Source organism: Pituophis catenifer, unplaced genomic scaffold (genome assembly GCF_029215685.1).
Source record: "Pituophis catenifer annectens isolate HBS135680 unplaced genomic scaffold, rPitCat1.0.hap2 SCAF_3, whole genome shotgun sequence".
Lineage (NCBI taxonomy): Eukaryota > Metazoa > Chordata > Lepidosauria > Squamata > Colubridae > Pituophis > Pituophis catenifer.
In genome coordinates, this window is record NW_027256883.1 from 158,972,480 (window position 1) to 158,998,216 (window position 25,737).

General features: G+C 39.7%; 1 protein-coding gene across 1 annotated transcript in view; it reads left to right on the top strand.

The window, feature by feature from the left end:
* Positions 1-6,484: 6,484 nt before the first annotated feature.
* Positions 6,485-25,737, top strand: part of TESK2 (testis associated actin remodelling kinase 2) — a 64,654-nt gene continuing 45,401 nt past the window's right edge. The window contains exons 1-3 of the mRNA XM_070941398.1: positions 6,485-6,637; positions 10,878-11,171; positions 21,184-21,305. Of these exons, the coding sequence (XP_070797499.1) occupies positions 10,956-11,171; positions 21,184-21,305 (338 nt within the window). The 5' untranslated portion in view covers positions 6,485-6,637; positions 10,878-10,955. The remainder of the gene's footprint in view (positions 6,638-10,877; positions 11,172-21,183; positions 21,306-25,737) is intronic.

A 25,737-nucleotide genomic window follows, 5' to 3' on the forward strand; every position in this document is an offset into this window, starting at 1 on the left:
CATTTCCCTGACCCTTAAATGCAAAGCAAATATTCCTTGGCAGCTATAATATTGATATGTGAAGGTAGGCAGTTAGGTAAACTGTATTTAAATAAATCAGAAACATGTGTGATGGCAGCTAATGTGTGTTCACACATTATTTATGCATTTGGTATGCTTGTCTTTGTTAATCTAACTATTGTGGTTTATAGACCAGAATTTATTATTTGGTACATCTGAATGGAGCTTCTAATGTTTATTCAATAAACTAACTAAACTAGTTAAGCAAACCAGGGCCTGGCTTATTTTTATATGTGGGCAAATGTACAGGAATCCAGAAGTAAAACTGAAAAAAGAATCAAATGAAATAAAAATCATTTTAGTCCCAAGAAAGAAACTGAAGATAATTCTGCTTTGATCCTCTTTGGCAAAAGAGAGTGCAGAAGTAAATACTTTCAGCTTTTCAAGTTTCTGCCTATATAACTTATAACAATATAGAAGGGTTCCAATAATTATTGTGATGCCTATTTCTTGACCTTGCCTATATCAAAATGTTGACAATTTGACTAGAAAATTAAATATGCATTATAGCAAAAGTATCTGAATTACTTAGAAAGGTATTGAAGAAACTTATAGATGAACATAAAAAGTGTCTTGGAGAAAATATATGGTGTGAGAAAAAAACTAAATATTGTCAGATCTTGATTCTCTTTATTATAAGAGGAAGGGGAAAATGCTGTCAAAGATTTTCTTCTCTGGATAAGCCAGACAATGTTTTGACATTCTATAAATGTTTCAAAATTGATTGTGAATTTCTAATTTTCAAACAATTACTAATTTTAGAAAAAAAATGTGACATTTTATTTTTAAAGCCTTTTATGAAATATACTTTGTAAATAGTGTACTTCTGAGTGAAACCTACACAATAGTGATTATGCATCATTTCACATAAATTATGTCAGATACAGTGGGAAAATAATAAAGAAAATACACTACAGAAGATGTCCACTCCATGGCAGTGTGTTACTTGAGAACAGCTATAACAAACAATTAAATTCCTAGTCTATGTATCCATTTTAATGAATAAATTTAATAACTGACAGAAGAGCACTAGCTTGCTAAAACTAATCCATTTGTCATAGACAGAAAATATAAAAGTAGATGTACATTTAATCTCTGGGTAATTATTAAAATCAAGCATTCCTTTGCATTGAAATATAATTATCTGTGTAATGAAGGGCAGGATTAATTACTTCTAATTAATAGAATTGCTAAAGGCAAATAAGCTTCACTGTGAATAAGACAAATTGCATTCCTAATATAGAAACTTGACTTTTTGGGAAAATATGCATTTTGACTTTGCTGCTATGCCAGACTACAGATTAGTTTACAATAATTATTACATCAAAGCATAGACCAATATGAGCCATGATGAATCATCATGTGCCATGACATCAACACACAAATGCTGCAAATTGTGTAATTTGTCCAGGTAACAAACTCATCCTAGCATCCTGAGAATTAACAACTACTCTTAAAATTAGCACAAACTATATTTGAACCTAAAATTTTATCCTATGTCAATGCTTATATTGGCAGTATATTAAAAAAAATACAGTCTTGTAGTAGTGGCAAATAAATTAAAGGAAATATTGACCTAGGGTTTACTGTGGCTAAGTGGCTGACAGATTATGTCATGCAGACCAGATTAAACCCAATTAGAGGGATTAGTTTTTATGCAGTTTGTTATGCAGAGCCAATTGGCCAAATGCAGTAAACCATAGTTTAATGTTGTGTGAATAAACCTACTGAATAATTTAGCCAACCAGATTTTACTTACCTAGTATATTTTGTCTATTTTAAAGTGCATTAGCTATTTTAACAGACTTAGAAGCTCTCAAAATATTACTGAATATTGTTATGAATAAAGCTGAACTGAGGGGACTATTTCTATCCTGCTGTTATTTATCTATTTATCTGTTCAGTTTGTACAACCTTCCTGCTAAACATGCAACTCTGAGCAGTTAAAATCCAATTAAAACAACAAAACTATTAGCAAAAATCAAAACCCAATGAAGCATTTAATTTTTTTTCTTTTTACGACCCTTTAATCCCTTTATTTGGGGTGAGTTGGAGCGACTGTATGTAACTGAGTGTTTATCAAATAAGAAATTTGATATCACTATGTAAATTACTATATAAATCAACTCCCTAAAAGTGAGCTCACCTAATTTCCTGAGAGAAAAAATAAGACAAGCAGGGTGAGAGCCATCTTGGATCTTGGAAACAATTCTACAAAGGAGACACAGTATCAGAAGACACATTTGCTGGATTCCATCAACCCACCTCACAGGGTGTTGTGGAGAAAACAGGAGGAAGAAGGAATATTAGACATGTTTGCCACCTTGGGTTATTTATACAAAAAATAAACATGGTATAAAATATGTTTAAAAATAAATAAAAATGATATTTTTAATAGAAGGGCATGTCCATACTGTCAGATTTAATGGATTGGGCAGAAATAACTGCACACAGGCTGTTTGCAAATAACCTGTACCTGTATCTGAAGGGGTGTCTAAATATAACCAGCATCTTACATTGTAGAAACTTACTTGGAGCCAATGCAGCTCACAAAGAAGTGATGTTATATGCTCATATTACCGTGTGCCCATAATTTCTGCTGCTGCATTATGGAACAGATGCAGCTTCTGAGTGCTCTTCAAGGGCAGTTTCTCATAGACCTCATTGTAGTAATCAGACAGGAGGTAACCAAGGTGTGAGTGAATATGAGCAGAACCTCCCATCTAGGAATGAATTCACTTGGTGCACAATATGGATTTGTGTAAGAACTCACTTGCTCTTTAAGAAGGAGCCAAGCATTCTAGAATTACCCCAAATTACACACCAGTTTTGTCTGGGAAAGCCCAACTTAATTCATTACTGGGAAATAACCATATCTAGGTCAGGCCTTAAAAATATAGCCATTCAGGTTGTGGTGATTTGGTTGGGAAGAAAGGCTTACATAGGCTCCACTCTAGCAAGATCCCCAGATGGCAATTTGTGGATACTATCAAAGCAGGAAAATAGTTATATTTTGATACAGTTCTTACCACTAGAAGGTAATCCTTGAAAGATTCCTATCGGTATCCTTGGTTTAATTGGATTCGATCTTCATCTTTTCCCTGTAACACTCTAGGATTTCTTCTGCCCTCTTCTGCCATTTTAGTCCCCAGAGTTTCTTTGAAAACCAGAGTCCTCCTTGGAACTTATGAACACAGAGATAGCAAAGGAAATGCTGAAAAGGAACTGCCAGCATTCCCCAGCTAATACAACTGCTTTGAGAGACTGAGATTTTTTAGACCAAACATTGTCAATCCTTATTTCAGTCATGTCTCATATTTTCTTTTCCACCAGCTTTGTTTTTGCCTTTTGTCCATTTCCATTTAAAATACTTTTTCTGTTTTAATTTCTAAAGAAATAGAACTGTAACACAAAATGTCAGGGATTTTCATTTTAAATATCTAGAACCTTTGAAATTGTTCACTAGTTTGAACACAAGATGTCACTCTCATTTTAACTTTTATTGAATCACAGACTGAGACATAAACCTATAAATGTTAATCTATAGCTCAGTTTCCTGGGCAAAAGTTGCAGACACACACCCAATATGCTATCCTGGACAAATTTTACACTTTAATTAGTATATATTAATTTCCCTGAACATCACAAAAAGATTGGAAACCATTGCTCAATACTATTTCTGCCAAGTATTTTCCTACACAACAAACATTTTGAAGAATGCTTTTGGTTTTTAAGGGGGCCTTAGAGAATTCAGCAGAGCTGTGTTTTCCAGTTGACTTTGTGAATAAGCAATTATTTTAGACCTTCCAGTGCCATTTGTTTTCTATATTCCAAATAGGGAAAATTCATTCTACAAGAACATTTGTGCCAAGCATCTACTTGGAAAATTATACAAGAAGGCCATAAAAATGGAAATTTAATATTTCCAAAATCTATTATGGTTTTGGGCCAAGTGCCCATGTGCTGACTTTTTTCCTTCTTCCATTCGGCTATTTTGTCTAGAAAATATTTCTTTGCACATATCAGTTTATCAAATAATTCTGTTTCATTGATTTTGTAGTTACAAAGCAGAAAAAGCTAAGTTTAGCAGGTTTAAACTTAACTAATATTTGGATAGGAGACTCTAGGGAATACCAGGGCTATACATCAAAAATATATCCCAGAAGACAATGGTAAATCACTTTTGTACTATAGCCAGAAAAACAACATGGTGTGTGTGTATTTAAGTAACTCATCAGCAGGAATTTTTTCTACCTGTTTCCAAATGGGATCTGGTCTTTCAGGGCCCATATAAATGACTGCAGCTCATTGGAAAGTGCTCTTCCCATTTATGTTTTTTTTAAATTAAGCAACATGGACATGTTTCTGGAACTGGTTTTCTTTTTAAGAAAAGCCTTGACCTGCAGCTACATGAAACATGTGCATCTCTTCTTTTAAACAACTTTTCTTTCTGGTCTCTCCGTTTCATGACAATGTCTATCATGCTGGTATTTTGTTTTTCTATACAGTAACCAGTATTGTGTTGTTGAACAGAGAACTGATTGTACAGAACCAGAGCCAGATTTCACCAAGAGTCATCAGAACATAAGATTTGAGAGCTAAAAAGATTTTGCTTGTGCTGAGAAACTGCCAATATTCCAATCAATAAAATCACACAATTTCTTCCAACAGGTAGTTCTAATGACACAAATATGGAAGTCTATACATTTAGACTTTAGTAACATAGCCCAATGCCAAGAGGTAATTTCTTAGAAGTAACTGTACTGCATTATGGGCAATATAGGCTGCCTATCCTGTCCAGTTAAACAATGGGGTTTCAAGGATTTATTTCTTTCAGTCTGCAAAAAAAAAAAAAAAAAGAGTCCCCCCACCTTTTAGTTTATTATCAAAATTGGCAATTTTCTCACAAAATAATAAACTTTACACTCCATTCTTAAGGCTGGAGAAACCAACTCAAAAATCAAGTTTTATTTTAAATTACTTTAAACACACACACGTATTCATAAAATGAGAAGCTGTATAAATGTTTTCTGAAAGACATGAGATGGTGATGTAAATGAAAGCAATTCAGGAAATAAAGCATTAATCTTAGAGAGTAATTATTAGGAGACCAATGGCTCCTGCAGAGGCTGAAACAGTCAAAGAAACTCCCACACTTTTCATCATGCCAAAACCATGTTTGTAGTCACACCTACAGCAGGTCTCCTGACTTCCCCTCAAATAGAAGAGTCCTGACAGTAGTCAAGGGGGTATAAATGGTGAAACAAGTATTATGACATTGTTGCACAAACTCCATACCTTTTACACATATGCTGTGATATTGTATACACTTATAATAAGGGCTGAGCTTGCCTTGTGATGGTGTGACACATGTTTAGTTATTTTGACAAAGCATTAGACCCTTTGTTTAAAATATATGATTCAGTATGGAAGTCTTGAGGTATACCACTATAACGAATCATTCTTCATGAGAAAACTCCCACTGGTATCTAGCCAGAGAAAAGCTCCTTGGATGAAATGAATCCTGCTCCTTTAAATGCCCCAATGCAAAAGACACCCACAGTTTAAAGACACCGAGGAAGGTAAATCATATGGTTAAGAGCATTTTCCCAGTAACAAGGGTTTTAGTAAAGTGGAAGTTATCTTGTGGTAATTTTGCTTCATTGCCGTTCATGGGACACAGAGGACTTTCATGAATTATATCATTTCCAAAAACGATCAGGAGTTGTTAGTGCGCGCGCGTGCAACTCTGTAGCCTGTTGCAAAATCGGTCGCCTACCAAAAGACTCCGTGCATCAAATTTAGGAAGTACTGCTGCCTTGTGCAGCAAACAATGAACTCTGCCTCGTTTGACAGCTGAATTCTTCCCTCCTTGTGCAAACAACGTAGAATTCTTTCATCCCTCGCTTTCAATGGCAAACTTATTCTCATTGGCTTGACATTCCGCAGTATTCCTCATCCGCCTTCAATCGGAATCTAACCCACAGCAGCTCTCCCTTCGTCCCGCCCTTTTCGCTTGAGCTCGCTCGGAACTGTTGTTGCGCTCAAGTCAAACTGATCTGCCACTCAAGCTCTTCACTCCCCCCCCTCATCTCTTAACCAAAGAGGAGACACAGACCGCGGCTGTGTGTGTCAATCTTCAACTCGATTAGCTACTTTCGCTGCCTATCCAACAAGAAGCTCTCTCGATTGGTGGAAATCCGCAGGCAGGTCCCGCCCTTCTTCGCCCTGTGGTGGCCTCCAGCCAGCTCTGGCGATTTACTTTGGGCTGTAGGGTCCACGGAACTCAGCTGGGCGCGCGCCCGTCCTTTCTTTTCTCTGTGCTGCGGACTAGGTGGGGGACGGGGGGACGGAGTGGGGGGAAGGGCCCTCGGCCGCTGCGGCCCAGATTTGGTTCTTCTGGAAAGTGACCAGTTGCTCCCTTCCGTGTCCCATTACCCTGCCTGGGGTATTTGCCGCGGAGCAGACCGTTTACCCCGGTGTGTCGCGCTTCCACTGTCCTCCTGGAAGGCCTGGGAATATGAGCTGTCCCTTGGAGTGCGGGACGCGCCGCCCCTCTTCCTCCTCTTCGAGGCAGGTAAAGGCAGCAGACCGGTATGGAGAATCGCAGTGTCTACTGTCGAGGCGGAGTGGGGTGGGGGGGGGAGAAAGGGGGACCATGGGGGGGGGGTCTTTCCCAAGGTGTGCAAGAGGAAAGGGGCTGGGTGGATTGTGAGCCAAGCAGGAGCGAGTGCCTGTGTGTGTGTGTGTGTATGTGTGTCTGCGCGCGCGCCTCCCTAAGTTTTGCATGCCGACGTTAACAGAGGCGTGAGGATCCGGGTGACTTCCTGGAGGTCAATAATACACGAAGAATAAGCCTTAGATTTACCCATAGTTTCTAGAGATACGTATGTCAGTCCTCTGAAAGGGAACGTGTATAGAGGTAGCACGCTATACTTTAGCAGAACTTTGTGTAACTTGTCGTCGGCTCCTACGTTGTGCCCTAAAAAGCAACTGCCCAGTCAAAGATGGAGTATCTGACCACCTGGATGGAGGCTGTTGGCGATAGGCAAAAGAATAACTTCCTTATCTTTACCTCTTTCTTTGTTTTTTTTTTAACCTGTATCTGTTGCACACAGTAATGTTTTGCTTGGCTACCATCTCATTTAGGAACCACTAAATCTTCCTGTGTGTTATTAAATAGAGCTTGTTTCAGTAGGTGTTTTGAAATTATAGAGTGGATACTATTAAGTGTCACTGAGTCTTTTAAGATTTGTGGCTTCGGCTTAGGGTTTTTATTCAATATAGATAGACATGTCCTGAATGGAGAAGCTGAATGTTAATTGGAAGGAGTTTTCTTTTGTCCCCTTTATGTTGCACAGGGATTTATCGAGGTCCTTTAAATTACTGCAGTCTGCTGCTTCTATAATGTTCTCAGAATATGGCAGGATAATGTGCTTTTTGTGTATATAATTGGTGGAATTATCTCTTGTATATTAAAAATCTGCCCTTCATAGGAATACAAGCATGATTTCAGGAGGGAAGCAGCTTTCGTGCCTGTTGGATGCTTTTCAGTATTGTTAGACAACAGGTGCCATTATTTTTAGAGAAGGCTATATAGACTGATAAATGTGAATTTGTGATCATCTGATTTCATACACGTCTGGTTTACTTTTTATAAATAACCTCATAAACTATTGCTGTCTTTAAATTGATAAAATAAGATCAAATATTTGGACTAGTTTCATATTTGAAACATAACTGATCAGTACTCTAAAATATTTTCCCAACCTGATACTCTTTTCAATTCTTGGCCTAAAAGCTTTTTTCAGCTTCATCATGATACAGAATTCTAATCCCCATTTAGCACTAAAACTGCATTTTTCCCATGTTGAAAAGAGTATGGTGTTGACAGGTGCAAAAAAGGATACAACATATTTTAATAGACTGTGTTAGGTATGAAAATGTTCCCAGTTTACAAAAGAAAATGGCATGAATATTTCTGGAAAAGTATATGGATTGCTAAGACTTTTAGTATATTACATTTTATAAATTACAGTAAAGATATTAAAATGGTGCTGACATAAGAAAAGGAATGTGTTATGCATTAATGATGCCATAGACTTTGTACACTATCATGAAAAGTACAGTGTTTTTTTACCAATTAGCTAGTAGTCATTAAGGCATTAGTCTAGAAATGGGGAGATGCTGAGCTCTAGTCTTTCTTTGTGCACAAAAGCAAAACCTTGGGGTAGTCACTGGCCACTTCCAAAAATATCACTTCCAAAGAAAAAAGTGCCAAGAAAAACTTGCAGGGACTAAATCAGACAGTTGCCAGGAGCAGAAACAGGCTCAAATGCACTTCCCCCAAATAAAATAAACAGACCTTTTGGAAAACTTTTATATGTTTTTATTGAACATTAAAAAGGATAAATGTAAAAAAATTAAAGAAATGAATGACTAAATTCATGTTTTTATAATTTTCTAGAATGTTATAATTAATTGTAAAAATTGAAAATATTATATCACTCTACCAAACTAAAATATAGTTTTCTAGTAATTGCAACATTTTGCTGTATAAACCTTATTTTCCTATAAGGGAAGTCCTACATTTTTTATGGAGATCAAGCTAGTAGTGAGAGAAATTAGAATAAAACTGATGCTAGCCAGGAAATTCATAGTGCCTGAAATGGTATGTTAGGTTAATTTCCTGGTTATACTATGCAAGAAATTTGGGATGAGTCTGGGATTCATCTGGAATGAAGTAATTCCCATCTGAATCAATTGGAGATTTCTCTACCAATATATTTTGTTGCAAAAAAAGAGGAGACCTTGAGAAGTACACCAATTATTTACAGCTGACCCCTGAGTTCTTTAAAACAGTTAAAGGTTGGTAAGTTGCTGAAATAGTCATTTCTTCAGTTCTTAGCTTTGAATTCTAGTTCTCCTGCCCTTGCCTTACTTGTAACCTGAACTTTCACATTTCAGTTATCTAAATTGGACTACAGACTTTGTTTCCAAATTATATCATCATGCTTCGATCTGGCTATCTCTGTAACTATTTCTTGGGCTAATTAACTCCAATCTGATACCTTTTATGCTTTTGATGACTTGGTAATCTCATTGAATTGAACACATCAAATGTACTGTCATCTTATAAATATGGAATCATATTTGAACAAGCTGATAAACAGTATAATTGTTTTGCTTATTATATTTTGGTATCCTATCCTTCCAGAGACTTTAGGAAGTGATAGTTCTTCTTTCCACAACTTTGTGATAAATGAGGGCCCATAACCTATTCAGCACATTGCTATCAGAATGGGGAAATAACTTCACATCTAACAATTCACATCCAATTTCTTATCTATTAGAGTGACAACTATGTTAATGGAAAACAATTTTAAATCAATATGAATACAGGCTACTGATAATTTTGAACACTATCAATAAGATATTGTTGTAAATTCAATTTGGTGATAATCCTTCAATTCAGATGTACAGGTAGTCCTCAACTTATGACCACAATTGAGCCCAAAATTTAAGTTGCTAAGTGAGAAACTTGTTAAGTGAATTTTGCTCCATTTTACAACTTTTCTTGCCACATTTGTTAAGTGAATCACTGCAGTTGTTAAATTAGTAACATGGTTGTTAAGTGAATCTGGTTTCCCCATTGACTTTGCTTGTCAGAAGGTTGCAAAATTGTGATTGCATGACCCTGGGACACTGCAACCCTCATAAATGTGAGACAGTTGTCAAGCATCCAAATGTAAATCACATGACCAACGGTCATAAATGTGAAAAATGGTCATGTCACTTTTTTCAGTGCTGTTGTAACTTTGAACGGTCACTAAGCAAACTGTTTTAAGTTGAGGACTATCTGTATTGAGGCTATAGCTACTAACCAGCATAAGTAAGAATTGTTGTCCCAGCATCTCTGGAATATCCTCACTAGTGATGGTATATGCAGTGTATGATTCAAGTCCCATTTCTATTCTAGTAGTATAAGGGAAAGGACGAATTTTGTTTCTTTAAAGAAACAAACCACTTAAGAAGAAAGGACTACCTTGTTAGTGCAAAGCCATAGAGAAATACTGGCAACTACATTCCTCTGACATGGTTCTAGATTATAGTAGTTAAAACCTGCATGTTTCTGGCGGTCCTGCAAGAATGAATGAATTACTGTATATCTGTGTATGTGTGTACTAGTAAACAGTTCTTATTTAAAATATTTTGGTTGGGTGAAAGCATATATCTGAACTCCATCTAAAGGGGGAATACCTGGGCAAGTTACTATGTTCTGGCTTTTCTTTGGTGACTGAGATGAAATATTTGTAACGTGAAACTGTTTATAATGAATTTCCACTAAGCTATTGTGCAGTATAGATAGTTAATATTGACAGGACAATTCAGATGGAAACTTAGGCTGATCTAAAATATTGTGGAATAAAATCAGTCACTATTTTTAATTGTTGAATTAACTCTTTGGAGTACTAGTGCTTGACAGTTTTTACATTTACAAATGTTTAGCAAAGACTTTAACATATTGTACAAATGCTAGTTGTGGATGAAATTATTCCATATCTTCACTAGCCACAACAGTTTACTAAATCATTTACAAAGTAAACATGTATTGTTATCTAAATGGAAAAAATAATTTGTGGAACCTCCTCCTCTCCGCGATTCACTTATTATTTGATTAAAAGTTTTGAATAATCATTTTTTCTTTTTTCTTTTTCTTTTTAATTTGTCCCATATAAATTATACACATTATTTTTTTTTTAATAAGAGAAGCTTAGAAAAAGAAAATGGTACACTGATGTATTTTTCATTTCTAGTATTCATCCAGAGGAAAGAAACAAAGATCGACCACTTAAGATGTGAAAGGTGCTCTTCTAAAGGATTGTTTTTACAAAATGGATCGGAGTAAGCGAAATTCAATAGCAGGATTCCCACCACGTTTAGAGCGCATTGAAGACTTTGATGGAGGTGGCGGAAGTGATGGGTCCCAGATGGGCAGAGTTTGGACTTCTTCATATAAAGCCTTGATAAGTGCCTTTTCAAGACTTACAAGACTTGATGACTTCTCCTGTGAGAAAATAGGATCTGGTTTCTTCTCTGAGGTATTCAAGGTGAGTAATAACATTTCCGTATCTTCTCTTTAATACAGTAATTGGAGCAAGACATAATGAATACTCTGTTCTGTATAATATATAGGGTATTTGACTGCAGAAATACAAATGACCATTAATGGTGGCAAACCTTTTGCTGCCATGTGAGATTTTTGGTTTTTGCAGCCTACAATAGTCTCTCCTTGAAAAGTTTTGAATGTGAAAAATTAATTGTGTGTCAAAGATTCTAAATGAAATAATATTAAAACTTTGTTGAATAATTTATCCACATTATTTTTAGAAACATATATGGTACATTTTATTTACCTGTTTAACTTTCTTTTTTCCAAATAGAACCAGTGATTTGAATAAAAAATAAAATAAAATATAAATATACAGAACAAAAATGAAATGTTAAAATGTAAATGGAGAATACAGTATATTTGTATTTTAAAAAGCCATAAAGAAGTTTTTAAAATACATTTTGAAGGAATTTAATATAGTATTCAGGTAGGCTTCCTTCAAGGTAGAATTCCACCCCAAAAAATGATCAAAATAATTGCTCATCAGCTCCTCCCAACTGTAAGGTTTGCTATGGATTGTGACTGCTGATGAGGTTCAGACTTATAGTTACCTCTGCTTCACTATAGAAAACAAAGTAATAGACAGTGGTATCCAATACCTGCAGTTATTTTCTTAATACATCCTCCATAGTTTACCAGAAAACTAGAAAAAGTGGAGATACACAATCAATACTCTGGTTTTAAATGTGTATATTCAACTTTAATTGCTACATTATTTTCACAAACATTCTGTGTTGCCTTTGAATTTTGACTTTTAAGTTTATTTTTAATAAGGTAACCATTGAAGGACCATTCCCTGACATAGTCAATTAAACTCTGTTTATCTAAGGATAATATGACAATAAAGCCACATTTACTATTCATTTTCTAGATGATGGGTGGGTGTTTATACAACATGCCTATCCAGGTTTTGAATTAAGTAAGAGTAAGAGACCTACTCAGGAGACCTCAGTCCCTCTCTTGGTATCCTAGGCACTGCAGTGATCACTAGGTAAACTTTTCAGGCTTGATTTAAAAAAAAAATCCTTCCCCATCCCCAGACTGGATTTACACATGGTGAGACCCTAAATGAGAAGCTATATTTGGCAAATATTAACAGAGAATAAGGCTGTGTAGAATTCAACTTGTGTTATGCAGCTTATGCTAGCAAGATGCGTAACAAATTTGTGGTGGCATGGAGAAGGCCCAGTACAGAAGGCATGAATGCAAAAATAAATAGATTAGGATCATGTTATGGCTGTCAGGTTTCTGATAGACTTTCAGATATGAAATTAGAATAAAACTGTAAAACATGAAGAAAAAAAACCCTGAAATTTTGAGAGATCCCTTCAGACTCCAAGGTCATAAGATATAGCTTGCCTAATTTTTACCAAAATCTGTCCCTGTCCATCCTAAATGGTATGGATGTCATGTGCAAAATGGTGGAATATCAACTTCAATTAAACTAAAAGCAGTGGAGACAATTGCTGGAAGAATTAAAATTATAGCTACTCCTGCTCACTGATTCTGTGTTTAAGAGCTGGAAAGAGGAGTTGGTCATTCCTTAACTTTCCTGTCTGGGTTTGAATAACATGTGAGATAGGGTTCAGATGAATTAAACATGCTGTAAGAATGATTGCCACTTATAATGAAGGCTCCCTGTTATAAACCCAGTAACATATCAGGAATCACTTTGGGTGACATGCTATGGCTTGAGTTACCATGTGAACAAGCCCATTGAATAAAATGTGATATGAGAAATAGATGAATATTCTCCAATAATTGGCTGATGTTGTACTCTTCCCTTTAACTGTCTATTTTACATACTTAAGAACATGTAGTGTTTATTTTCTAAAGGGCCAAATCCCAGATAGGAAGGTTTTGTAGTCTGGAAAATTAGTTTCTTTGTGGCTAATTCACAGAAATATCCTCTGTGTGATCAAACTTACAAGGAGAGATCTGTTAGAAGCAAAAAAAGTACAGTTGATAGATGTCCTGCTGTCAAAATGCATTGCAACTCATTAAAGCTTGCAATATTAGGACTGTACAGAAAGAAATACCTGGAGTTTATGTTTTAAATATTTTAGGATGACTAGATTTAGGACTAAATGATTTTTATTATAACTTGATCTATATTTAATTATAGTAATTTTAGTTAAATTGGGCCTTTAATTATTCTAAGTATGCTAAGATTCTCATAATGTCTTTCAGAAAATGTTACCGTTTGAATAATAGTTCAATCTTCCTTTATTAAAAGCAAATTTTAAATATATTTTATCATAGTTATGTGTCTTGCTGATATATCTAATGAAGAAAAAATAATTTTGAAGCAACCTAGCTGTAAAAATGAGACCTTAGTATTTCATCTGTTTATATTTTGATATTTAGTATAAACCACAGCCTAATCTTCTGTGAAAAGGGAAGAGGAAGAAGACGACTGTGGCAAATAAAGATATGAGAAAGGAAACAAATAAATAGGAAAGATAAAGTAGCAGCTGTAGAATAATCATATGACATAGAAAACCTAAGATAAGCAATACATTTCCCAAATCCAAAGAGTTTCATTGTATGCATTAGTGTTTTTTTAATCTGGCTCTTTTAAGGCTGCTCTTTAAAATGTGAGATAAAAGTAACTAGAAGTCTGTAGTTTAAATATATACATACATACATACATACATACATAGTGTCTGTCTCTGTCTCTGTGTACACACACACACACACACACACACACACACGTTTGTATATATGTATCTATTTTACCGAGGGAATATTAAGTTGACTTAAATGACTATGAAAACTATTACCTTATTGTAAATTTGCCAAAAGAACTCCCTCCCCAATCCAACCACTATTATAAAAACGTACGAATTTAAATCTCATACAGTAATAATTCAAATTTGATAAGTGTTTAATTATAGATCTATTTAAATTTCAGTTTTTTCACATTCACTTGATTCTAGGAAACAATTCTAGGAAACAAATATCTTGCGTTTCTTACCAAATTTAATTTAGTACCATAGATGCTAATGGGGGATGGTGTGAGGAGATTTCATTTTGGCAGTTAGAACATGAGGTTTATTGATGTAAACATTGTGCAGCCACAATTCTTTGCTGCTTGTGCAAATTCCTATGAATTAGCTTTTAAAACTGGAAGTATATATGGTACTTCCTCTTACTGTAACTTGCAAACAAGGAAACACTTTTTTTCAGAGTTCTATGTGTTGTATTGGTGTAGACCAGTGATGGCTAACCTTTTTCTCTTCGGATGCCAAAAGCGCACGTGTGTATATGCATGACAGTGCGCATGCATGCCGGCACCCATAATGCAATGCATGCACCTCATGCATGCGCATGACCCCCCCACTCCTCCCATGCATGCACATGCAACTCCCCCCCCCACAGGCGCGTGAGGGGTGGGATTCAAAAATTTTAGCAACTGCACCACGGGCCCATTTCTGGATTTACATAACTTCTGAGAGACTCATTTTTCGCCCTCCCCAAGTTCTGGAGGCTTAATTCGAGCCTCCGGGAGGGCGAAAATGGCCTCCCTGGGCTCTGGAGGCCCCTCCAGAGGCCGGAAACAGGCCCGTTTCCACTCTTCCAGAACATACATGCATGCCATTCCCCCCGTGCTTCCCCTGCCCCACGCGCAAGCACTTGCAACCCCCCGCATATGCACGCGTATCTCCTGCATGCACCCCTCCCTCTGCGCATCCCGAAAATCAGCTGGCAGGTGAGAGGTAGGCACGCACAGTGGACATGAGCTGGGCGATGGCTCGTGTGCCCACAGAGAAGGCTCTGCGTGCCAGCTGTGGCACACGTGCCATAGGTTCGCCATCACAGGTCTAGACTAATTAATTGAAGTTGGGTTCTGTTATAATCAGTGGTGGATTGCCCCCGATTCACACCAGTTCTATAGAACCGGTAGTAAAACTGGCAGGAAGCTCCACCCACCGACCCCGACATCAAAATGCTTCAGCACTTGCACAGAAGAGCACACGCACGAGCGAAGCAATCACACGTGCGTGGCTCCACTGCAAACCAGTAGTAAAGGTAAGTAGAACCCACCCCTGGTTGTAATCCAATATCTCAGTATTTTCTATGAAACTTAAGTTATATCAATTTATTCTATATCTAAAGCTGTGTACCATTAATTACAATTACACGCAATAATATGTTAAACCGAATGTGTAGGATTATTTTAAAAACTAGTTAACAGTATTTTTGTCTCTTTATTGGTTGCAGTATATGCATCTGCTGGCAAAGTTTAATGCTTCTTTTTAGTTCTCACTATTAGATAAATATTTATATCTCAGTTTGATTTAGTTTGAAAAAAATACCCTTTTTCCTAGCTATAGAACAGGTGACTTCCAGGATAACTTCCTTTCACAGGCGTTGATCTTGGCATTTGGTCTCAAGGGATTACAGTAGAAATGATTTATTGATAACATAACCTGTGGCTTTATTTCCTGATTAAAATAATTATGTACATCTTACTGTAAGCAGCTCAGAGTTACCTTAAACTGCAAGATAGGCAGCAAATACATTTGATAATAATAATAAATGTGATAATATTTAAACATGGTATGATCAGTAAAACACTCAAAGCAAAGAAGTCCCAACAATTTAAGACTCAAAAGTACAAAATAAATAACCCAAAAGCAAAAAAACCCAAACAATGAAACAAACAAAAACCCCAATATTAAAAAAAAACTTAATCCCAAAACACAGTCCTCCATAGTTTACATACATATATTGTATGTACATTTTCTTTTCTATTTGATGAACTGATTTATGATTTCTCCTGTTTAAGTGTCTCATAAAACTCAAAAATGTACATTAGTCGTATTCTAATATACCATATGGTATTGCTTACCATGGGTTAATAAGTTGAGGACCTCACTTTTTTCTGACTCCCTACCAGCTTCCCCATTGATTTGACTTGTGGGAAGCGAGCAGGTAAGATTGCAAATCACAATTATGTGACTGCAAGACACTGCGGGGATCAGAAATGTGGGCCAGTTGCCGAGCACCTGGTGTCAAGGTTCTGACTAATGAACCCAACCAATTCAGCACTCTGGGATTTGCAGTTTTCTCAAAGAACCATTTTACTGAGTACATCATATTGGCACATTTGAAAGTAAAACCAGCTCTAAGTATTTCCTGCAGTTTCTGTATAATTAAAGAATAGATATTTCTCTCCCTCAGTGTCACAGGTCACATTGTACAATTAGGTGTTCTGGTGCTGCTTTGGCAACTTCCCACAGTTTCTGGCCAGCACCTGTTACGATGACCTTGATTCCCACAGGATGATGTATCTCTGGTCCGACATTCCAGAGCTCTCCCCTCCCACCAATGTGTGGCAGCTGAGAAATGGAAAGATGGCTGCAGCAGGCTTGATCAGTTTTTGAAGTTGACACCAGATGCAATCGTGTGATCATGGGGGCACTGTGACAGCTGAACTTTGATGACCAGTCATAAGTACTATTTGTTCATGACAAACTCACTGTTTGGTCACTTAATTAGTAGTTGTTAAATAAGGACCACCTATATGTACATACCATTATGTTTAATATTTATTAACTATGTTGGAGTCTTTAGAGAAGAATAGATATTAGTCTTCTGGCATTAATCTAAATTGGAACTACTACTTCATTAAGTGTCTAGTTCTTTGAGAATACTTAAATAGGCAAGAGTAATTCATAACTCAGTTTTTACTTTGAATCAAGCTTTCTTTTTAAATTGGAACTTTCAAAATTACTTTCTGAATTTTTCCCAGCCTAAACTTTCTTTAAAAGAACTCCATTTCTTTAGTGTTCTGACCCTTGTAAGAGTTTGTTCAGCATTAAATTTCATTTTAGCTGTAGCATTCTAATCAGTAAACTAGTTACTTAAAGCAGTGTAACATCATGTAACAATATAATATTAGTGGGCAGGGGATTTTATCATTTATTTAAGATACCACTTCCCAAATAGGACATTCAAGGCAGTTTATCATTAAATTACTAAAGTGAAATAGTAAAAATAATATAATGAAATATTTATTTAAAAGTTTGGGTGGGAAAGATAACAAAGCAATTAATCCAGGGCAAGTTATTGTATATAAACAGAACAAATTCCACTTCCTTCTAGCACTGAAGATATTACCTAGTTGAGTAACAAAATATCTGCAAGAAAACAATTAAGTTCAGAGAATACCAAGGACTCTACAGAAGAGCAAGGTTTTCAATCTAAGCATTATAGTGGAAGATCTTCCTCATGCAGTTTGAGGAGGATAGTAGGCATTGTTTCAGAAGTTCTTAGTCCATTCTTACCGTACTTATGAATTGAAAGTATGAGATAGTTCAGTAGAAGACTGTACGTATAGCATTGGGCTTCAAAAAGTTTCTAAGTGATGATGTCTTTAGCAAATTTTCAGTTACCTGAGAGATATATCTGAAAATAGTTTATGCTTGGTAGATAACGTAGTACCAATACTCTTAGTGTGCAAAATCATAGAAAAAATAATAGACAGTTATGATGAAAGCTTTCCCCAGACCAAACTATGTCTAGTATAAAATTAAAATGCCAATTATAAGTATTCAGTAGTTTTAGAAGGTTATTTGCGGCATCTTGTTCAACAGGTTCTGTTTTTGGAACATGGGATTTGCAAAGATCTAATACTTTCCCTGTTTCATCATTTGCAGTTCGATGCAGTTGTGTCGATGTGCAGGAAAGGTTTAAGTTTTTAAGATTTAGTGGGCAATAGTGTACGGTATTGTATTTTTATTGTATTTCTCCTGAGTTCTGTGAATCATTAGAGAAGTTTTATACAAAATGATTTATGAATAACTATATAAATTAATAGTTGATTTATGAAATTTTATTCCATCCTATCACAGTCAACCCATGTAGTTCATAATCCAATTATATGCAGGATAAAAAGCAGTCAATACAAAATAATACAATAATAATATCACAACCTATTGCTAATTATTGTAATACCGTAATATCCTTCATCCACGTTTATTTGTAGTGCTTCATCATTCTAAACTAGGCAATGGGGGAAATGACTAAGGGCCTTCCAGAATAGTCATGTCTTGATAAGATTCTGGAATATTCTAAAGGGTAGGCTGCTGTTCGTTCCGGAGTAAATACAGTAACAGAATGCATGATTCCATGCCTCCTCTTCTTGGGATCCACAGCAAACATTCTCTGTTTTCATGCATTCTGTCCTATAAAAATCTGTGCAGCTGCATTTTGTACCATCTGAAGTTTCAAGGTAGACTTTTAAGGACAGTATCATATAGAGTAAATTACAGCAATCGAGCAGAAAGGATGGGAGTGACTGTCCTTAGTGCCTCCTACTCCAGGAAACACCACATCTCTCACACCAGCCAAAGTTGGATAAAGATCAACCTCGTTGTGGCCTCTACGTGGTCCTCAAACAAAAGCCATCAGCCCAAGAAGGTCCCCAAGGTGCTCTTTCAAATTAAGTACAACCCAACCCAGAAATAAAGCCTTTCCAATGGTTTTCCAGTTAATAACTGCAGTAGAAGGGAATGTGCTCAACTGCAAACACTGGACAAATCAGAAAGCTTCACTGTTGAATATTAGCATTCAAACAAGAAGTCAAATGATTAAAATACATTAATTTTTGTTAGCATTAGGATGTATAACAGTAACTGTCTGTTGTGGAAGTACCATAAAAGACTTTACAGCTTGTGAAATGGTACTAATGTGTAGATCAGCCCTTTAAACATGCCCAAATACTAATTTACCAATAAAGACATAAAAAGGAAAATATATGCACCTTTTTCATGGATTAAGATTTTACTAATTGTATAAGCAAATGTACATCTATATAAATAAAAATGTAAATGTCCGTTTGTACATAACCGCACATCTCCAAAAGTTCTTCACCGATTGCTTTCAAATTTTGACACAACGTTGCATTCGACTACGGGCATGTTTTATATACCTATATTATATACATGTCACACCTGTGACAGGTAAAAACATGTAAAACATTGGAAAACATTGAAAGACATTGACAAACATTTTAAAACATTAAAAAACAGCACCATCTGCTGGATGTAAAACCAACATGGCAGCCTCCCAGCCTTAATTACGCTCAACAGATTTCTGCTCCTTATATTTAGACTCTCCATATTGCTTCCAAGAAACTGCGCATTTGGAAGGCAGAGACGCCCGAGGGCCATATCCTGCCACCAGGCTCGGCAGGTAGGCAGCCGGCTCCCCACCGGGAAGCCCTCGTAGCCAGAGCTTCTAGGGCTGGGTGGGGCCCGCCAGAGCCTGGCTCTGACCTCCCCCTCCCCTGGCTGCCCTGCAAACTAGCCTCGCCCACCGCTGCTGCCCATCCCCCTCGCCAGCTGCTCTAGGGGCTCCCTCCAAAGAACACCTGGCAACGAGGCTGCCTGGGTCCGCCAAGCGGGAACCCTCCGTCCCTCACCTCGCCCAAATCGTGCCTGGCCCAGCGCTACCATGGGCCCTGAGATCAGAAAGACCAGCCGCTAACCGGTGCTATGCGAATCCAGTCGGTGAGCGGGAGATGGAGGCAACTGAGCCTCGGGGTCACCTTTGACCAGCGCCGCCATGCATTCCCAGGTGGGCACTCTGGCAGTTCATGGAGCCTACATGAAAATTTCGGCCTCTGGCAGAAAAGGGGCTCCGGGGAGGCTTTGGGGGACGGAAACGGGCAGGAGGGAGGATCGCCGGCCCTCCTTCGTTTCGCCTGGAAGAGCGAGGGATTTAATCATTCCCCTGTTCTTGGCAGACGGGGAAGGAGAATTGCGCAGCAGGGGTCCAGTGGGGTGTGCGTGGCTCCTGGCTTTGCCGCCTTCTTCGGGTGGGAAGCCCCAAACCAGCCTCGAACCCCCGCCGCACCCTCTCCCTCTCTCCCTTCCCTTCCCTTCCCTTCCCTACGTCTCCCTGTTGAGCCCCCAGAGAACATCAGTGTAGGGAGGACGGAGGGGGCCCCCGAGTTTCTGCTGTGGTGCAGAGAGCTGCGAAGGCCTGGCCTGAAAAGGTAAGGGCGATGGCAGGGGATGCAGAAGAGGCCGGGCCAGAGACAGAGATAAACAGAGAGAGAGGGGGAGAGAGACACAGAGATACAGAGAGAGGGGGGAGAGAGAGACATAGAGAGAGGGAGAGGGAGACACGCATAGAGAGATACAGAGAGGGTGGGAGAGAGCGACATAGAGATGGGAGAGAGACAGAGAGATACAGAAGGGGGAGAGAGACAGAGAGACAGAGACGGGGAGAGAGAGACACGCAGAGAGAGGGTGGGAGAGAGATACAGAGGGGGTAAGAGATAGATACAGAGAGAGGGTGAGAGAGAGACACAGAGATACAGAGGGGGGAGAGAGACATAGATACGGGGGGAGAGAGAGACAGATACAGAGTGGGAGAGAGACACATAGAGAGATTCAGAGCGGGGAGAGAGACAGAGATACAGAGGGGGGAGAGAGAGATACAGAGAGGGGGAGAGAGACACATAGAGATACAGAGGGGGGGAGAGCGAGACATAGAGAGATACAGACGGGGAAGAGAGAGTCATAGAGAGATACAAAGAGAGAGGGGGAGACAGAGAGGGAGGATTTTGTGGTTCCCATTGTTTTTTAGCAACCGGGTCTCTGTCCTAATCACCAGCTGCGTAGGCGTGGCTCGGGGGCTGTCATGTGACTGATGAAAGTGAGTGACGTCGAATTGGCATACCCACCAAATGTTCGTGGAGAGTTTGGAACTTCAGCCTCTCTCTTTTAGCCCAGCGGAAGCACCAGACTGGGCCACAGCAACGCGTGGCCGGGTACAGCTAGTAGATTAATAAAACAGAATGGAATTACATAACCTCAAAAGTTGTGGGAATTTTTATTAATTTGTCAAGAATGGTTTAAATTTTGAATCAATATGTTTTTCTTACGTTCCATTGGAAAAATGAGCTCATCTTTTTTCTATTTGGATTTGTTTAGGTACGGCACAAAGTATCGGATCAAATCATGGCCCTGAAGATGAATACACTAAGCAGCAATCGTGCAAACATGTTGAAAGAAGTTCAGCTCATGAATAGACTTTCTCATCCAAACATTTTAAAGTAAGAAAAGGTGTGTGTGTGTTTGCATGTATGTGATTGTGTGCTTATAAGTGTATCAGTCTGTGTAGGTGCAAATTAAATTTAATTTTACTACATACCACATATGATCCTTCATGTTTTAAATATTCAGATGTTGTCTCAGGCTTATGTATATTCTTAGTTCCTTGTCTCTTTCTATTATTCTTAATCCTTTCTATTCGTCTAGCCATGGGTCCCCAAACTTGGCAGCTTTAAGACTTGTGGACTTCAACTCCCAGAATTCTCTAGCCAGCATAACATAGCTGGCTGGACAATTCTGGGAGTTAAAGTCCACAAGTCTTAAAGTTGCCAAGTTTGAAGACCTCTGGTCTATGCTATATTTCTGGGTCTCCTTTCTATTCACTTGCCTCCCAGATCAAATACATTTATGAAAATATTAGTGAAAAGCACTCAAAGGATAGTTTCACCAAGCATTTTGGCACAAACGAATCACACCTTCAAAGTGTTAAGGAACTGAAGTCAAGTTGTGATTTGTTGAAGACCTTACCATGTAACCTCTATGCATATAGAGACAGCACTTCCCCTGAGATTGATAGGAATGAAGAGGATATGTGTGCATGTGTATGCAGATATAATCTGAGAAAGCTGTTTAATCAGCTATTCTTATAGCACAGCTGCATTTTAATGCTTCCTTTGCTTTAGTGACCTCTGTCACTAAAAGAGTCCTTTTGAATCCTTTGCACAGTCCTGCAAAATGTAAAATGTAGATCCTGGGATCTAACCTACACAGAAAGGAGATTGGGTTATCTTCACATCTGTTGCTTAGGCATCTGTCAAGGACCAAAAGTATTGGAGTAGGATATATGAAATGTCCAGTCTAAATATTGATGTACATATAGGGTCCGTTCTTTTGTACACTGAACAGATTGAAAATTGGTACAAAGGTCTAAAGAAGTAAGTATGGCTTGCATGAATTGCTTTCCTAATCACTTTTATCTCTCCAATGCACGTCAAGACTAATTAGGGAAATATGTTAATGTATGAGGAACCTTGCATTAATGTTACATGCCCTTGAAATGTGTTATGAATGCTATTAACTTCTATAAACATGACTACTAATTTAATTTTTAGCTTGCACTAGAAATTTCTGTAGTATAACTGTACAGATTTTCCAGCCCTCTGCTCCTGCAATCCACCTCTGGGTTTCCTTCTTCCTCGCTTCCTATTGACTGGGTGATTTTTTTAAAACTGTCTCTCCGTGCTGTGGCCACGCCCACCTTCCCATGATGCACCAGTCTTTTCACTCAGTCGCTGACTGACTGGTGTGCCTTTCTCTTCGTGCTCATTTTTTGGAGAATTTAGCAGTTTGCGTTAGGTTTTTTTATTTATTTTTCTTAGTAATTTTTTGTCTGATCGGTGAGAGCCTCTATTGGTGAGCTGCGGGGCGCGAGATAGGTGCCTGGGGAGCCGGCACGTCCTCCGCCCGGGGGTTTCGCATTTCTGACAGCAGCTCGGGTTACCGGCCCTTCGGGGCGGTTCCCTCTCTTATTCCTAGCCGCCGGTGTGGAGCGCGGGGATTTGCGATTGCTGCATCTCCTCCCCCACACCAATTTCTGCACGGTATTTTTGGCTCTCTTAGGGCGGCTCCGGAGTGCTCCGCAAGGTTTGCCCTGCGGCCTCTGACGTATTAGTCAATTTCTCACCGCTGCTGTTTTTGTGTGCGCTGCGATCCATTTGTCAGCCTTTCAAAGTTGCCGCTCGGAGCTTCAGGCGCCCAGGCAGAGTCGGAGACTTCGTTCCAGCCCACAGCCTTGTGGAGAGAGTCGGCTGCTGCGGCGGTGAGGTTGCGCTGACGCCCGTCCCTCGGGCGGCGTCTGGCGAGGCTTGCCCTTGATCCCTATTTGGACGCTATTTCAGCCGCCTGTGTTGCCGCCATTTCTGAACGGCCCGAGGCCGCCATTTTGGAGCAGTTTTCCTGGCAGCGTTTTGGCGGGCGCCATTTTGAACGGCAAAGTCGCTCTTTAAGGGCCGCCTTTTTTCCTGGGTCACCCTCTCTCTAAGCCACTTTTTAGTTGGGGTGTACGCTTGCTTGTCAGCCCGCCCAGTTAAGGGGACCAGCTGTCTGTTGTCCCACTAATTTTATTGGAGCTTGGGCAGTATTTGTTAATCCCCTGTGACACCCTCGGAGTTAAAGAGGGCTAAGTGTATATAGTTCAGCTTGTGTTTGGATATATATATATATATATATAAAAAAAAAAAAAAAAAAAAAAAAAAACCAATTGATTATATCTAATCTTATTAGTCATGGCGGATGCCTTTTTTTCCTCTGATGAGGAGCGTGAGCCCAGCCCCCCTAGGGCTCCAGCCAAGCACAAGTCCAAATCTCGTAGCAGAGTCGTGTCTGCTTCTGAGGACTCCCGCCAGCCTAAATCATCGGCAGCGGCGGATAAGGACGCACAGCGACGCCACAGGGCTCTGGAGCGCCAATATGACAAGGCCAGGCAGGCCACTTTGGCCTCTGTTTTTCCGACTGGCCAGAATCCACCACCTTTGTCGCCTGCGTCTGGTGGAGCCCAGGTGCCTGATCCGCCACAGCCAGGTACCTCTGGACAGCTGTCAAAAAGAGCTTCAATCTCGTTGCCTGATGTTTCATCGGTGGGCTTGTTCAACCCCGCCCCCCCTCCTCCTGCTTCTCGCCCTGAGGCGACTTTCACACCAACCGCCGCTGGTCTTCGTGGGGCTGATGGACAATTATTGCCTCCCCAGATGGACTTGCAGTTTTTGCTGTCTAACGCCTTGTCTTCAATTTTGGCCGCGGGAATCCAGCAACCGTCCTTGCCTCTTGCACAGATGGCCCCCCATCAGGTGCCCCAACCACCTATGGCACCGACTCCGAGGCCTTCTCACCTTTTGGCGCCTGATTCTTCGGATGAGTCCGATCAAGGGGAGAATGTTGTTGAGGATTTAGAATTTTCGGAGGACGAGGGCCTCGCTCCTGATGTCCCTGCCTTTACCGGGCTGTTCAGGCCTTCATTGTTTAAATCTCTTCTACATAAGGCTCGTCAGGTCACTAACATGTCTGCCTCTGCGCCTGCAACATCTGAGACTGCGTCCGCGTCGAACCCCCACGAGGCCTTGTTCTCCTCTTCCAAACCGGGCAGGGACTTCATTCCCTGTCCTCAACTTTTTTCTGACGTGCTACAATCTCCTTGGTCTCAACCTGCTTCGTCCACGGGCCCCAATAGCATTGATAAGAAATTGTATTGTGCGGCACCAGATTTGGACGCCATGCTGTCTGTTCCTGTGGTGGACACTCCCATTGCCAACCTGTCCTCCTCGTCCTTACTGTCAACGGATGCACTGGACGGATTGAAATCGGAGGACAGAAAGTCTGAGCTTTCCTTTCGTAAAGAACATCAAGCCCTGGCATGGGCAATCAAAACCGCGACCGCCACTTCCTTTTTCAACCGAGCGACGCTGCTTTGGCTGAGGCAGCTTCAGGATAGGCTACCACCAGAAGACACACGTCTCCACCAAGACATAAACAAAATTGTTGCAGCGACGGAATATTCGGCCGACGCTTCCTTAAATTCTGTGAAGTTTACGTCCAGGGCTTTGGCCTCGTCTATTACATCCCGTCGTTTATTTTGGCTTCGGAATTGGAGGGCCGATGCCAAAGCTAAGTGGCGCTTGGCGGCAGCACCCTACAAGGCTCCGAATCTGTTCGGCTCCGCTCTTGATCCTGTTCTTATCGAGGATAAGGACAAGAGGAAGATTATGCCGACTTCCTCATATCGCAGACCTGAAAGACGTTACACGCCTTATTATCAAAGACAGTCCTTTCGAGCGACTTCCGGGTCAGGCGGTGCCTATTCGCAACGTCCACAATTCTTTGGTCCAGACCGCTCCTCAGATCGCCAGCGGTTTCGTGACAGAGCCAGGAACTCCTCTGGTTCCAAGCGCCCCTTTCGAGGAGCCGGATACCGTCAATTCCGCAGGGGCAAATGACTGCGGGTCACGGGATCCCATTGGCGGTCGTCTGCAACTTTTCCACCATCAATGGGAACAGTCGACCTCGGACTCTTGGATCCTTCATACGGTGTCTTCCGGCCTGTCGATCGAGTTCCTGGGATGTCCGCCTTCTCGACACATTTGCTGCCCTGTGCCACGTTCTCCCGAACAGGGCCGCTTGCTGCAGGAACAAGTTTGCCATTTACTCAACATCAGAGCAATAGAGAAGGTACCGCCGGATCAACATGGCCTGGGATTCTATTCGACGCTCTTTCTCGTCCCGAAACATTCCGGGGGTTGTCGGGCCATCTTGAATTTGAAACAACTAAACCTTTTCATTTGCTATCGCAGATTCAAGATGCACTCCCTGGGGTCCATCTTGGGGGGTGTTCGTCGTGGCGACCTCCTTCAATCGGTCGACCTCAGGGAGGCATATCTGCAT